This window comes from Mobula hypostoma, chromosome 17, assembly GCF_963921235.1.
Source record: "Mobula hypostoma chromosome 17, sMobHyp1.1, whole genome shotgun sequence".
NCBI lineage: Eukaryota > Metazoa > Chordata > Chondrichthyes > Myliobatiformes > Myliobatidae > Mobula > Mobula hypostoma.
In genome coordinates, this window is record NC_086113.1 from 44364248 (window position 1) to 44378339 (window position 14092).

Below are 14092 nucleotides of genomic sequence, written 5' to 3' on the forward strand. Positions count from 1 at the left end.
CCATGTGATACTAATGTAAAGCTCCGTTATATTGGCTCGTATATATCTAGGGGAAATCCCGCCCGGCGCCCACCTGGACGCCTCCAGCTGGGTTGGTTGCTGTACCAATGCCACCCAGATCAGTCCCGAACATCAATCATCAGCCAGCACACACAGTACGTTTTACCAAGTACACTTTATAGATACTAATAAGTCTATGAAATTAATATAAGTTCGATACAGGAAAAGAAGCAATGGAAAAAGGTGCCAGACTTAATCAAAGTTCAAGTTCTTCATGCATAAGTTAGAGCTCAGGGAGTTTCTCGGGACCACCCGGACCCTGTCGACTCATGGCTTGGGACCACCCGGACCCTCCGGACCCTGTCGACTCGCGGCTCGGGACCACCCGGACCCCCCGTACCCCGTCGACTCACGGCTCGGGACCACCCGGACTCCGTCGACTCGCGGCTCGGGACCACCCGGACCCTCCGGACCCCGTCGACTCACGGCTCGGGACCACCCGGACCCTCCGGACCCCGTCGACTCACGGCTCGGAACCACCCGGACTCTGTCAACTCACGGCTCGGGACCACCTGGACCCCCCGGACCCTGTCGACTCACGTCTCGGGACCACCTGAACCCTGACGACTCACAGCTCGGGACCACCCGGACCCTGTCAACTCATGGCTCGGGACCACCCGGACCCTGACGACTCGCGGCTCGGGACCACCCGGACCCTCCGGACCCTGTCGACTCGCGGCTTGGGACCATCCGGACCACCCGGACCCCGTCGACTCGCGGCTCGGGACCACCCAGAGTGATGGACTGGAGACTTCCCACACGTCCGCCGTCCTCCCCGTCTCTCCTCCGACTCCCCGTCAAAAACTCCTGTTCCCAGTCATATGAGACAGCATTATCACCCCAAGAAATGATAACATGAACACCCACTGGCTAATAGCACCCGGCTATCTGTAGTAACCCAAGCAAATGTCTAGCTAGAGACTTTCTCAGCATTTAACATAACATAGAAGCCATTTTAATCCACATATGCAGCAGTTTAAAAGATTAACATAACAAAGAAGCCAGTTTAAATTTAACATACAAAGAAGAGACCCTGTACACTAAGAAACATCTGAAAGCAATAGATCCAACAAAAGCCATGGTCTAGACAACAAACAACAGGAATTCTGCAGATGCTGGAAATTCAAGCAACACACATCAAAGTTGCTGGTGAACGCAGCAGGCCAAGCAGCATCTATAGGAAGAGGCGCAGTCGACGTTTCAGGCCGAGACCCTTCGTCAGGACTAACTGAAGGAAGAGTGAGTAAGGGATTTGAAAGCTGGAGGGGGAGGGGGAGATGCAAAATGATAGGAGAAGACAGGAGTGGGAGGGATAGAGCCGAGAGCTGGACAGGTGATAGGCAAAAGGGGATACGAGAGGATCATGGGACAGGAGGCCTAGGGAGAACGACGGGGGGGGGGGGACCCAGAGGATGGGCAAGAGGTATATTCAGAGGGACAGAGGGAGAAAAAGGAGAGTGAGAGAAAGAATGTGTGCATAAAAATGAGTCACAGCTGGGGTACGAGGGGGAGGTGGGGCCTAGCGGAAGTTAGAGAAGTCAATGTTCATGCCATCAGGTTGGAGGCTACCCAGACGGAATATAAGGTGTTGTTCCTCCAACCTGAGTGTGGCTTCATCTTTACAGTAGAGGAGGCCGTGGATAGACATGTCAGAATGGGAATGGGATGTGGAATTAAAATGTGTGGCCACTGGGAGATCCTGCTTTCTCTGGCGGACAGAGCGTAGATGTTCAGCAAAGCGGTCTCCCAGTCTGCGTCGGGTCTCACCAATATATAAAAGGCCACATCGGGAGCACCGGACGCAGTATATCACCCCAGTCGACTCACAGGTGAAGTGATGCCTCACCTGGAAGGACTGTTTGGGGCCCTGAATGGTGGTAAGGGAGGAAGTGTAAGGGCATGTGTAGCACTTGTTCCGCTTACACGGATAAGTGCCAGGAGGGAGATCAGTGGGGAGGGATGGGGGGGACGAATGGACAAGGGAGTTGTGTAGGGAGCGATCCCTGCGGAATGCAGGGGGGGGGGAGGGAAAGATGTGCTTAGTGGTGGGATCCCGTTGGAGGTGGCGGAAGTTACGGAGAATAATATGTTGGACCCGGAGGCTGGTGGGGTGGTAGGTGAGGACCAGGGGAACCCTATTCCTAGTGGGGTGGTGGGAGGATGGAGTGAGAGCAGATGTACGTGAAATGGAGGAGATGCGTTTAAGAGCAGAGTTGATAGTGGAGGAAGGGAAGCCCCTTTCTTTCACCACACAACAGCTGCAGAAATGGGAAAGTCCATTCTAGAAGTATTTGTGACTCCAGCCAATCTGTTGTATTATGGTTACAACATTGGCATTTACCTGGCAATGTGGAAAATGAAATAGATGTGATTCTGTTCACAGAAAGCAGGCTAAATCCAATCCTGTTTTTCATCATCATCTAAACAGTACACTTCACCCATAACCAAAATGATACAAGGTGTTGTTAAAATGTTATCAAGGAACATATGTTGTCCAATGATCTGTGGACCAAAGAGCTGAATTCTGGAATGGTAAGGGTAAACTGACCCATACATCAAAATTGGCATTTGACTATGTGTCATATGAAGATATCCTGGTAAAACTAAAATTAATGGCATCAGAGGTTGGAGTCTTATGTCACACAAAAGAAGGTGGTTATGGCTGTTATTAAACACTGAAACCCAGACATCACTCAGGGCAGTAGTTTAGGCTCAACCATGTTGAGCTGCTCCAAAAATGACTCTCCTTCCATTGCAAGGTCAGAAGTGAGAATGTTCAGTTCTATTCACATGCAGCAATACACAGACAGGAAAATAAATGGAAATTGGCAGGTAAGATTTGCACAATGAAAATGCTAGACAATGAGCATTTCCAATACAGAGTCTAACCATCATTCAATGACATGCCTATCACTGAGAGTCTAACCACCATTCAGTGAGATTCCTATACCCAAAGTCCAACTACCATTCAACAAAATTACTGTCACCAAGAGACTAACCACCATTCAGTTGGATTCCTATCACCGAGAATCTAACCACCATTCAATGAGTTTCCTATCACATAGAGTCTAACCACCAATGAGTTTCCTATCACGCAGAGTCTAACCACCAATGAGTTTCCTATCACTGAGAGTCTAACTACCACTTAATGAGATTCTGATCACGCAGAGTCTAATCACCAATCAATGAGATTCCTATCATTGAGAGTCTAACCACCAATCAAAGAGTTTCCCATCACACAGAGTCTAACCACCAATGAGTTTCCTATCATCAAGAGTCTAACTACCATTTAATGAGATTCTGATCACGCAGAGTCTAACCACCATTCAATGAAATTCCTATCACAAAGTCCCCCTGTATTCAACATTCCGGGGTACCACGACCAAAAAGTTATTTGGACCAGCCACATAAATTAAATAGTGACAAGAGCTAATTCTGTGGTGAGTAAGTGAAACTCCTACTGTCATTTCAGAATCTCATTGTAAAGTTTGAAGCGTTAGAGAATACTCCTCACTTGCACCTCCAATAAAACTACAGTAGCTGGCCACTCTCCAGATCAAGCCAGTCTACTTGCTGGGCACCCTGCACAGTGACTGTACTGTGTACCATTTAGATAATATGCAACACTTACTCACCCAGGCTTGCCCCATAGCACTTCCTAAACCAAGAGCCTCTTACCATAAAGGACAATAGTGGCAGGTGCATGCAAACACCATCAACTAAAGATGTCCTTCCAATTTGCTCACCATCTTGATCACTGAGTCTAGATCCTGAAATTCCTTTTGTCAGCACTGAGGGCACTTTTACCACAGGACTGTAGCAGTTCAAGAAGAAAGCTAACCACCATCCTATTCAGGGCAATGGGCAATTATGCTGGCCCTGCCAACAATGCCCAGATCCTGGGAAATGAATACATTGAAAAGCAAGAAAAGCAAAGTTTTCTCATTTTCCTGATGAGGGCATCTGTTCCACAATTGACTGACAATATATGAAATTAGAGATACCTTAATAATATCCATAGGAGAGTGATATTGTTGGTTGATAATTCATCAAATGAGATGTAATTATCTAATTCATTTCTAATGGTATTTCTCCATGCCACCAATTTATATCATCCCCACAGCCACAAAAATAATCACAAAAGTAATGGACAATCTGATAGCTGACAACGTGTGACAATTCTTCAGCCTAAGTTCTAACACTTTTCATATTCTTTTTATATTCATTTTTCATATTTTTTCATAAATTCTATTGGATTTCTTTATTTTCCTGTAAATGACTGCAAGTAAACAAATCTCAAGGTAGTATGTAGTAACATATACACACTTCGATAATAAATTAACTTTGAACCCTTTCCACCAGTAACCACTCCTTTAAAATTCATTCCTCGGTTAAATCATTGATAAGGAAAATCTACAGCAGAAATGAACTTTTTTTCTCCCCTCACATTTGAGGCAATGGTGCTCCTGCTAAGATCCTGCTCGTGGACATTCATAAAGGGATCAGTAGAACACCTCATAAGTGGGATGAGACATGTACATCTTCTGCAGCTGAATGAAAAGGATATGACTGATCATGCCAAATATTACCATCTGACTGATCTGTTTTAAAAAAGTGATGCGTTGTATTCTTGACAGCAATGAAAAATGGGTTCTCTTTTCTATTACCAAAACCATTTTTTATGAAAACAAAGTGATTGGGATAAAACTTACGATTCAAGTAAGCATCCAATTTATAAGAACAATATATATTTATCTTGTTATCGATTGTAAGGCTTGCAATGTAAAAAGCTGAAACGTAATGGAGCTGAAACAATCATTCAGTTGCTGAATTATGAATAGTAAAAGACAACTTTTCTGCAGAAAGACAACCTTATAAACCATTGCTTCTTATTAAACACTGCATGGTGCTTTAGATTTTATAATCATTTGAAACCTGAAGGAGTGAAAAAATAAAAGGAGCCAGGAATGCTTTGTTCGGTACTCATTAACAATTAGCTGTATTTTTTTTGATGTATAAAAGATGATGACTAAAAATTAGAGGTCTTCCATTCTGAAGGTTCCAAATAAGGTAATTTTAAAAGGAGCTATTCATTTAGCTCCCAGCTGATACTAATTAAACTCTCACTTCTTCAGACATATGCATTTTATTGTGGCTAAAATGTACATCATGTAGTGAGCAAGTCACATGCTGAACCTTCTAATTTTGCGCAGCCTCTAGAAAACCCAAGGCAATGCCTTTGATCTCCTTCAAAAATTTCCATTCTTAATTGCTAAATTTATTTATTTTTTGATCTCTGCTTTGAAAATCTGTTTGTTTTCCATCCTTTTAAAAGTGAACAATTTAAAATGCAATGACTTGAAAAGGCTCCAAATGTTGAATGCCTCATTGGAGCTTAACCAATAGCTCTTCCAGAACATACGTTTCTTGTATTTGAAAGCAAAAGGGCAGCAGAGGAATCGAAACACCACCTCTTTTGGGTTTCCTACAAGTCCAAGCATCCTTATTTGAACATGTAATTGCTTTTGTTTATCATTATTGGTTTAGAATCCTGGATTTTGTGAAGGTGTGCCATGTCTTCCTTTTTGAATGCAATTAAAAATAGATAAGAAATGCTGATTTCACTACTTAAAACCCCCATATCTCAAGAATAATCAAAATAAAAGTCTCACCTGCAGCAGACGTTACCAAAATTTGAAGCTCAATAATTATTTTATTTAATTTTCAGATCACAAGTGGTAAACAGCGATTTTACATTTACCATCACAAATGACCAACGATGCCTACAGCCGGAAAATAAAGCTCAATAAATCAATTCAATAAAGTACCCAAATATACTTTAGTCATAAATATACTTACCTACTAGAATGTCTAACAACCATTCTTATGGAAGAATTGCTTAGTGATGACCTCAATAGTTTAATTGCAAGAGAAAAATAGGTGAATATCTTTAAATCAGCCTTCAAGTTGACATGGAATTTTTCAGTGACCTTTAACTCTTATTGAATCTCATACAGAGACAGGCACTACTAAAATATATCCTGTCACATAAGTTTTATAGTTTATAACAATCCAACAAAATTGTACTTTGAAGCAACTTTGTTTCAGAAATAAGGTTACAATCATTGGAGATACCAAATAAAAAATTGACTGCAAGCCACATAACTGTTGTCAGCATCATGGTCCAATGCCAAAATTTTCTTGCTCTAACTTCTCATCCTTTGTTCCTGATCCTGATGTAGGGTCTCTGCCCAAATTGTTGACTGTTTACTCTTTTCCATAGGTACTGCTTGGCCTACTGAGTTCCTCTAGCAATTTGTGTGTGCCAAAGATAACGTTGGACAGGGGATGGCATGGACATCTATGGTAAAGTGATGAAAATCAAAGATGTGCAAAATGAGCTGAGGAACACAGGACAAGCAAGACACTGTGCCTGTTAATTGTGGATATCAGAATTCCACTGATTTTTGAAAGTTAAAAGCACACAAGAAATAGGAGGAGCATTGGCTATCCAACCTTTCAAGACTGTCTGATCTTTCATTCATCATTGGGCAGATGGGGCTCATCAGCCATGGTTGGCAGCTCATCCAGAAGAAAACTCTGATCTCAAACCTCTGCTGTTTGCGGCTATACCCACTTATGGGGAAGGCTTCGGGGGTAAACCCCAAGGGAAAAATCCAGAATTGGAGTCCCTAAGGCTGTCCTACGTTGAGTTCAATGCTGACCTGCAACTCCTCCAAAGCTGCTGGTACCAAACTGTGTTGGTCTCTGCCGTTCCTATATGATGGGTGGAGAGGGAGAGCTTGCTACATGGGCAACAGCTTGCTCTCCATAACGTACTGCCCAAGTTTGCATATCTAGACAGCTGAGAGACAACAGCCATGGTCGACCCTGACCGATGGAGGCTTATTTGTTCATTCATTATCTTTCATCAAGATTGTGACTCACTTTCTATCTCAGTGTCATTTTCTTGCACTATCGCCAGATCCCTTGATTCCCTTAATTTCCAGAAATCTATAGATTCTCTGTTTTGATGAGTTCCACAATCAAGTTTTCAGGGTAGGGAGTGCCATCTTTTGTCACTCTACTCAAATTATAACATGCAATACAAGTTGAACCATCAAGTCTAGTCCTGAAACAATCATCTGAGATAGCAAAAATCCCCTGATGATTTTTAATTCCACGGTTCCAACATCTATAGTTGATGTGATTTTCATCATCCGACGGTTCCCTGAGGTCGGGTATACAGTCCCTCATTAACTTCAATGAGAATAGCTCTTCACTCACTCTGAGCATGACACTGTTGTATCCCCTCAATACCAGAACCATATCATAATCTTCTTTTGGATCAGAATGGGAGATCATACTGGAATGTGCGGAAAAAAAAGTGGAGCAAATCTTACAACTGTATTAAAATCCTGAGCTCACAGTATTCTCATCTTTTGGTAGGAGAAACTACAGGAGCAATGGAAACAGATATTTTTCAAGCTATTTTATCTTAGATTTTGGTTCTACTGTTCATTGGAAGCTAAATTAACACTAATAATAGTCTTCCTCACAATAACTATCTTGCCTTTCTCGTCTCCCATAATTAGAAAATGTGACAATGGCTTCACTGGAACAAAGGCATATTGTCATCACTTGGAATCAGTAATATTTTTTGAAAAGTGCAACTAGTGTGAAATTTAATCATGGTATAAAGTTTGCCAAGTGGAACTACCATATTACACATTTATCAAGAGCACTAAACAGAAGGATTCTCTCTCAACAAAAGAACAGCTTTCTCTCAAAGTCCCTGCTGAACTACTGATTGATTTGAATTCAGAACTGTATCTTGAGATTACTCACGAGACCCAATGTGCAGGAAATAATAATGGTGCTAATACACTGTAATAATAGAAACATGTTGACTGGGATAAATATATCTCCTCAGAATTATGAAGCATGGATGTTACCAGTCCCATCTGTGTACAGGGTGGTTCAGCAAGTTTAAATGGTATCATTGTCAAATAATTTTTCACACAGAAAACGCTCCACGTAGATTTTTAAGAATTCTTTATAGCAAGTGCACATCATTAAACACAGAAAACATATGAGCAAAAAACAAGAAAGGAAAAATGGCTAATGCAATCAAACATATAATGTAAATTTTCAATCTTCTCGGCCAAAATTCAAAGTAGTTTTTCAAAAATTGCACCATGGAACTGAACCATTTATCAGAAAAGAAAACTTGCATTTACCTTCAAAGTCATTACAGCCCTTCAGCCCATCACGTTATAATGATCATCAAAGTATCTAACTCTACTAAACTCACTTACTAGAACTTTGTCCATAGCTTTCACTGCATTGACAGTTCAACTACTCCTCTATTTACTACTTAAATGTTTTCAGAATACCTGCTTCCACCACCCAGCGTTATTCTAGGAATCAAGTAATTTGAAATCATCTTACCTCCTGCTGTTGGCAAAGCCATGAGTAGGGACGGTGTCAGAATTAGCGAAGGTGCTTGTGGCCATTCACATGCTCTATCTGCTGAATAAGGGAAATATGAAAGTGAGTCATAAGTACTCTAGATGGAAACTAAAACATACTGGACAAATCACCAAAATAAAGTGTATGAAAACAATTATTTAGTACTTGACCACGCTTGGAATTGATATGAATAAGCATCTTTCTGTTATAGAAAATACCTACACAGGAAGTAGCTATTGACTCTTATTCACAAGACAGTGCACTTCCGACGAGAAGTCCAAAGGAGATTTGCAGGCAGAGGGTATGGGGAACAATATGGACTGAACTTGTCCTTCTTCTTAAAAAATGACCTCATATAGTTTAAGACTGGTTCATTTTGAGCACTGTGGTGAATATTGTGCACACTTTATTATTAGTATCATGTGGCAGACAGTTAAGTGTTGATAACTGAATACTTGGGAGCTTTCTGAAAATTGGTTAAAAAATGTATGTCCCATTCAACACACACAAAATGCTGGAGGAACAAGTAGTTGACTTTCTAGGCTGAGATTCTTCTTCAAGCTGAGACTCTTCTTCAGGACTGGAAAGGAAAAGGGAAGATAGCAGAATAAAAAGGTGGAGGGAGGGGAAGAGGGATAGCTAGAAGGAGATAGGTGAAGTCAGGTGAGTGGGGAAAGGATGGAAATGAAGGAATCTGAGAGGAGAGGTGATTTTTCCCCCCCACTGGAAGTAGAAATTGACAGTCATACCATCCAATTGGAGGCTACCCAGATGGAATACAAGTCATTGCTCCTCCACCCTGAGGGTGGCCCCATGGTGGCACAAGAGGAGGCCGTGGCATAACGGGAATAGGAATTGGAATTAAAATCTTGGGCCACCAGGCAGTGCCACTTTTGCTGGATAGAGTGGAGGTGCTCAACGAAGCATCTCCCCAATCTACAAGGGGAAAACACTAATTTAGAGCAGGCTGCATTGGGAGCACCAGATGCAATAGGCAACTCCTGCAGGTTTGCAGGTGAAGTGTTTCCTCACCTGGAAGGACCGTTTAGAGCCTTGAATGGAGCTGAGGGAGGAGGTGAATGAGCAGTTGCAGCACTTTGGTCACTTGCAGAAATAAGCCAAGGGAGGGATGAATGAATAAGGGAATCTTGGTGGGCGCAATCCCTGTAGAAAGCAGAAAGTAGGGGGAAGTAAAGATGTGCTGAGTGGTAAGATCCCTTTGGAGATGGTGGAAGTTGTGGAGAATGATGTGTTGTATGCAGAGGCCCTCTTCCCCTCTTTTTCTATTCCTCACTCTGGCCTCAGACCTTTTTTTTAAATCTGCCTATCACTGCCCCCCCCCAGTGCCCCTCCTGCTTTTCATTCTCCTATGATCCACTCTCTTCTCCTATCAGATTTCTTTACCCTTCCCACCCTCTTCCCCTCTCCCCACGTTTTTATTCTGGCATCTTCCTTTCCAGTTGTGAAGGGTCTTGACTTGAAACTTTGTTGGTTCATTTCCATGGACGCTGCCTAACCATCTAAGCTCTTCCAGCATTTTGTGTGCCTTGTTCTGCTTTTCCAGCACTTTCAGAATTTCTTTTGTAAGTACATCCCAATTATACTTTTACAACAAAAGGAATGCATTGAGATTCTTTTCTAAATCTCATTAATCAATCTCATTATTTTGAGTTTTATAGGGATGAAAATCTGGTTAACTTGACACAGCTCATGGGACATTTTTTGTAAGGCTGAAAACTATCATGATACTTATTTAACTCTAACCCAACTTCTGCTCAGGTGCATTGCTATTTTCTTGTGCAACTGGACTAATATGACCCAAACTGAAAAAGACATTTCATTTAAACACAAAGTAATTTTAGAGCAAACTGAATTTCTGCGATCTTTCGTACTATTTAAACTAAAAAAAGCAACCAGATCGATTCATCCCCAAGGCAATTACCCAATAGTTTTGCCTGTACACTGGTCTTCAAAGTGACTCTTAAAAGTTCTTTTCCTCCCAAGAGTATCTTTAAATATTTTAGTTATAAATGATAGCTTTCGCAATGTTCAAATTATTTATTATATTAAATCTTTCTTCAGGTGCAGTAATAAAGCTGTGACAGGTCATAGCACATTCCATTGTGCATTTATGTGTCAACTGTTTTAAATAACTTTCTATGAAGCTCTGCTCTTGGTAGTGAATCATTAAGGATTATATTTTCAACAAAAAGAAACTGGAATCAAAATAGCCATATAAAATACAATTCTGAAAGTGGTCATGGAAGTTAAAACATCAGAATACTCCAATAGGTCCAGATGCTTTGGGTATTTATGTTTTAGAGAAGACATCTCTTACCTCTCACCTGAATGCTTCCTTAAATCCGTTTCTCCCTTGTGTACTTATCTAGCTTCCCTTCAATTGTTTCAATGTTACTGGCAAGTATTCCATGTGGCAATGCATCACACAATATTATGACTTGCTGAGGAAAAACCTTATACAGATCAATTGCTGCTAGATTTGGACAACCTGGTGGAAAGTATGTCATGGAACTTCCATACGTTTAAAGATTTTTCTCAGGCCATCTTTTGGCCTTCTTGTCATTAGAGAATGAAGGTATACGAAGGTAAGCTAGTGAATCATACAAAAGAGGTTATCAATTTTTTTTTAGATATTTGAGTAAAAGAGAGGAGAGAGTGGATATCAGACCACTGGAAAATGATGCTGTAGAAATAATAACGGGGACAAAGAAAAAGCTGATGAACTCGTGTTTTACATCTTCACTGTGTGAGACACAAGCAGTATATCAGGAAATTCAAAGGTGTCAGGGCGCAGAAGTGAGTGTAGATGCTATTAATAAGAAGAACATGCTTGAGCAGCTTAAAGATCTGAAGGCAAATAAGTCACCTGGATCAGATGCACTACACCCCAGGGTTCTAAAAGAGATAGCTGAAGAGATTGTGGAGGCACTAGTAATGATCTTTCATGGATCACTAGATTCTGGGATGGCTCCAGAGGACTGGACAATTACAACTGTCACCCATTCTTTAAGAAGGGAGGGAGGAAGAAGAAAGACAATTATAGGCCAGTTAACCAACTTCAGTGGTTAAGTAGATGTTGAATCCATTATTAAAGATGGGGTTTTGGAGTACATGGAGGCACATGATAAAATAGACCAAAGTCAGCATTGTTTCTGTTAGGAGAAATCTTTCCTGACAAAGCTTTTGGAATTCTTTGAAGAAATAATAGGCAGGATAGACAAAGGAGGTCAGTGGAGGCAGTTTACTTGGATTTTCAGAAGGCCTTTGTCGAGATGTTGCTTATACAACTTAAGAGCCCAAGGTATGACAGAAAAAAAGCTAGCATGGATGAAAGATTGGCTGCCTGGCAAGAGGCAAACAGTGGGAATAAAGGGAACTTTTTCTGGTTGGCTGCCAGTGTCTAGTGGTGTTCTACATGGGTCAGTGATGGGACAACTTATTCTCACGTTATATGTTGAGGATTTGGATGATGATATTGATGGCTTTGTGGCCAAATATGAAGATATGTGGAGCAGTTAGTGTTGAAGAAACAGGGTGTCTGCAGAAGGACTTAGGCAGACTGGGAGAATGGGCAAAGAAGTGACAGATGGAATATAGTGTATGAAGTACATAGTTGTGCACTTAGGCAGAAGTAGTAAAGGCATAGACTATTTTCTAAATGGGGAGAAAATTCAAAAATCAGGTGCAAAGCGACTTGAGAGTTCTCATGCAGGATTCCCAAAAGGTTAACTTGCAGGTTGAATCAGTGGTAAGGAAGTCAAATGCAATGTTAGCGTTCATTTCAAGAGGGCTAAAATATAAGATCAAGGGTGAAATGCGGAGACTTTATAACACATTGGTCAGACCGCACTTGAAATATTGTGATCAATTTTGGGCCTCTTATCTAAAAGATATGCTGGCATTGGAGAGGGTGCAGAGGAGGTTCACAAGAATGATTTCAGGAATTAAATGGTTTACATGCACAGTGCCGATAAAAAGTATTTACTCCTCTTGGAAGTTTACATGTTTTATTTCACAGTGGATTTAATTTGACTTTTCTTTGACACTGATCAACAGGAAAAGACTCTTTCATGTCAAAGTGAAAACAGATCTCTACAAAATGATCCAAATTAATTACAACTATAAAACACAAAATAGTTGATTGCATAAGTGCTCACCCCCTTCAAGTCAGTTTTTAGTAGATGCACCTTTGGCAACAATTACAGCCTTGAGTCTGTGTGGATAGGTCTCCATCAGCTTTACACATCTGGACACTACAATTTTTCCCCGTTTTCTTCACAAAACTGCTCAAGCCCTGTCAGCTTGCATGGGGATCATGAGTGAACAGCTCTTCTCAGTCCAGTCACAATCTCTCAATTGGATTGAGGTCTGGACTTTGACTTGACCTCTTCAGGACTTTAACTTTGTTGTTTTTTAAGCCATTCCCATGTAGCATTGGCTTTATGCTTGGGGTCATTGTCTTGATGGAAAACAAATCTTCTCTCAAGTTGCAGTTCATTTGCAGACTGCATCAGGTTTTCCTCCTGTACTTCCCTGTATTTTGCTGCATTCATTTTACCCTCTACGTTCACAAGCCATCCAGGCCCTGCTGCAGTGAAGCAGCCCCACAGCATGATGCAGCCACCACCATGCTTCATGGGAGGGATAGTGTGTTTTTGGTGATGTGCGGTGTTTGGCTTACTCCAAAGCATACAGTCTGATGGCCAAAAAGTTCAGTTTTGGTTTCACCAGACCACAGAATCTTTCTCTAGCTGAATTCAGAGTCTCCCATATGCCTTCTGGCAAATTCTGGTGGAGATGTTATGTGAGTTTTTTTCCCTAACAGTGGCATTCTCTTTGCCACCACCCGCCCCCCCGCCCCAATAAAGCTGCAACTGGTGAAGCACCCAGGCAACAGTTGTCATATGCACAGTTTTTCCAACTCAGCCACTGAAGCTTGTAACTCCTCCAGAGTTGTCCTATGTCTCCTGGGACCTCCCTCACTCGTCCCCTTCTTGCACAGTCACACAGTTTTTGAGGACAGGCTGTTCTATGCAGATTTACAGCTGTGCCATATTCCTTCCAATTCTTGATGATTGACTTAGCTGTACTCCAGTGACTTGGAAATTTTCTTGTATCCATCTTCTGACTTGTGCTTTCCAATAACCTTTTCGTGGAGGTGCTTAGAGTGTTCTTTTGTTTTCACGGTGTCATTTTTGCCAGAGTACTGATTCACCAGCAGTTGAACCTTCCTGATACAGATGTATTTTTACTACAATCAATTGAAACAACTTGACTGCACACAGTGATCTCCATTTAACTAATTAAGTGACTTCTAAAACCAACTGGCTACACCAGTGATGATTTGGTTTGTCATATTAAAGGGGGTGAATCAATTATTTGTGTTTTATATTTGTAATTAATTTAGATCACTTTGTAGATCTCTCTTTTCACTTTGACATGAAAGTGTCTTTTTCTGTTGATCAGTGTCAAAAGAAAGCCAAATTAAATCCACTGTGATTCAATGTTGTAAAACAATAAAACATGAAAACTTCCAAGG

General features: G+C 41.4%; 1 protein-coding gene across 5 annotated transcripts in view; it reads right to left on the minus strand.

The window, feature by feature from the left end:
* Window positions 1-14092, minus strand: part of LOC134357983 (catenin delta-2-like) — a 1288623-nt gene that overhangs the window by 1010941 nt on the left and 263590 nt on the right. For 4 of the 5 annotated variants that reach the window (XM_063069823.1, XM_063069826.1, XM_063069821.1 and 1 more), the window contains one exon: window positions 8512-8592. In XM_063069823.1, coding sequence (XP_062925893.1) covers window positions 8512-8533 — 22 coding nt within the window. In that variant the 5' untranslated portion in view covers window positions 8534-8592. The remainder of the gene's footprint in view (window positions 1-8511; window positions 8593-14092) is intronic. The other variant, XM_063069822.1, reaches the window with a different exon arrangement.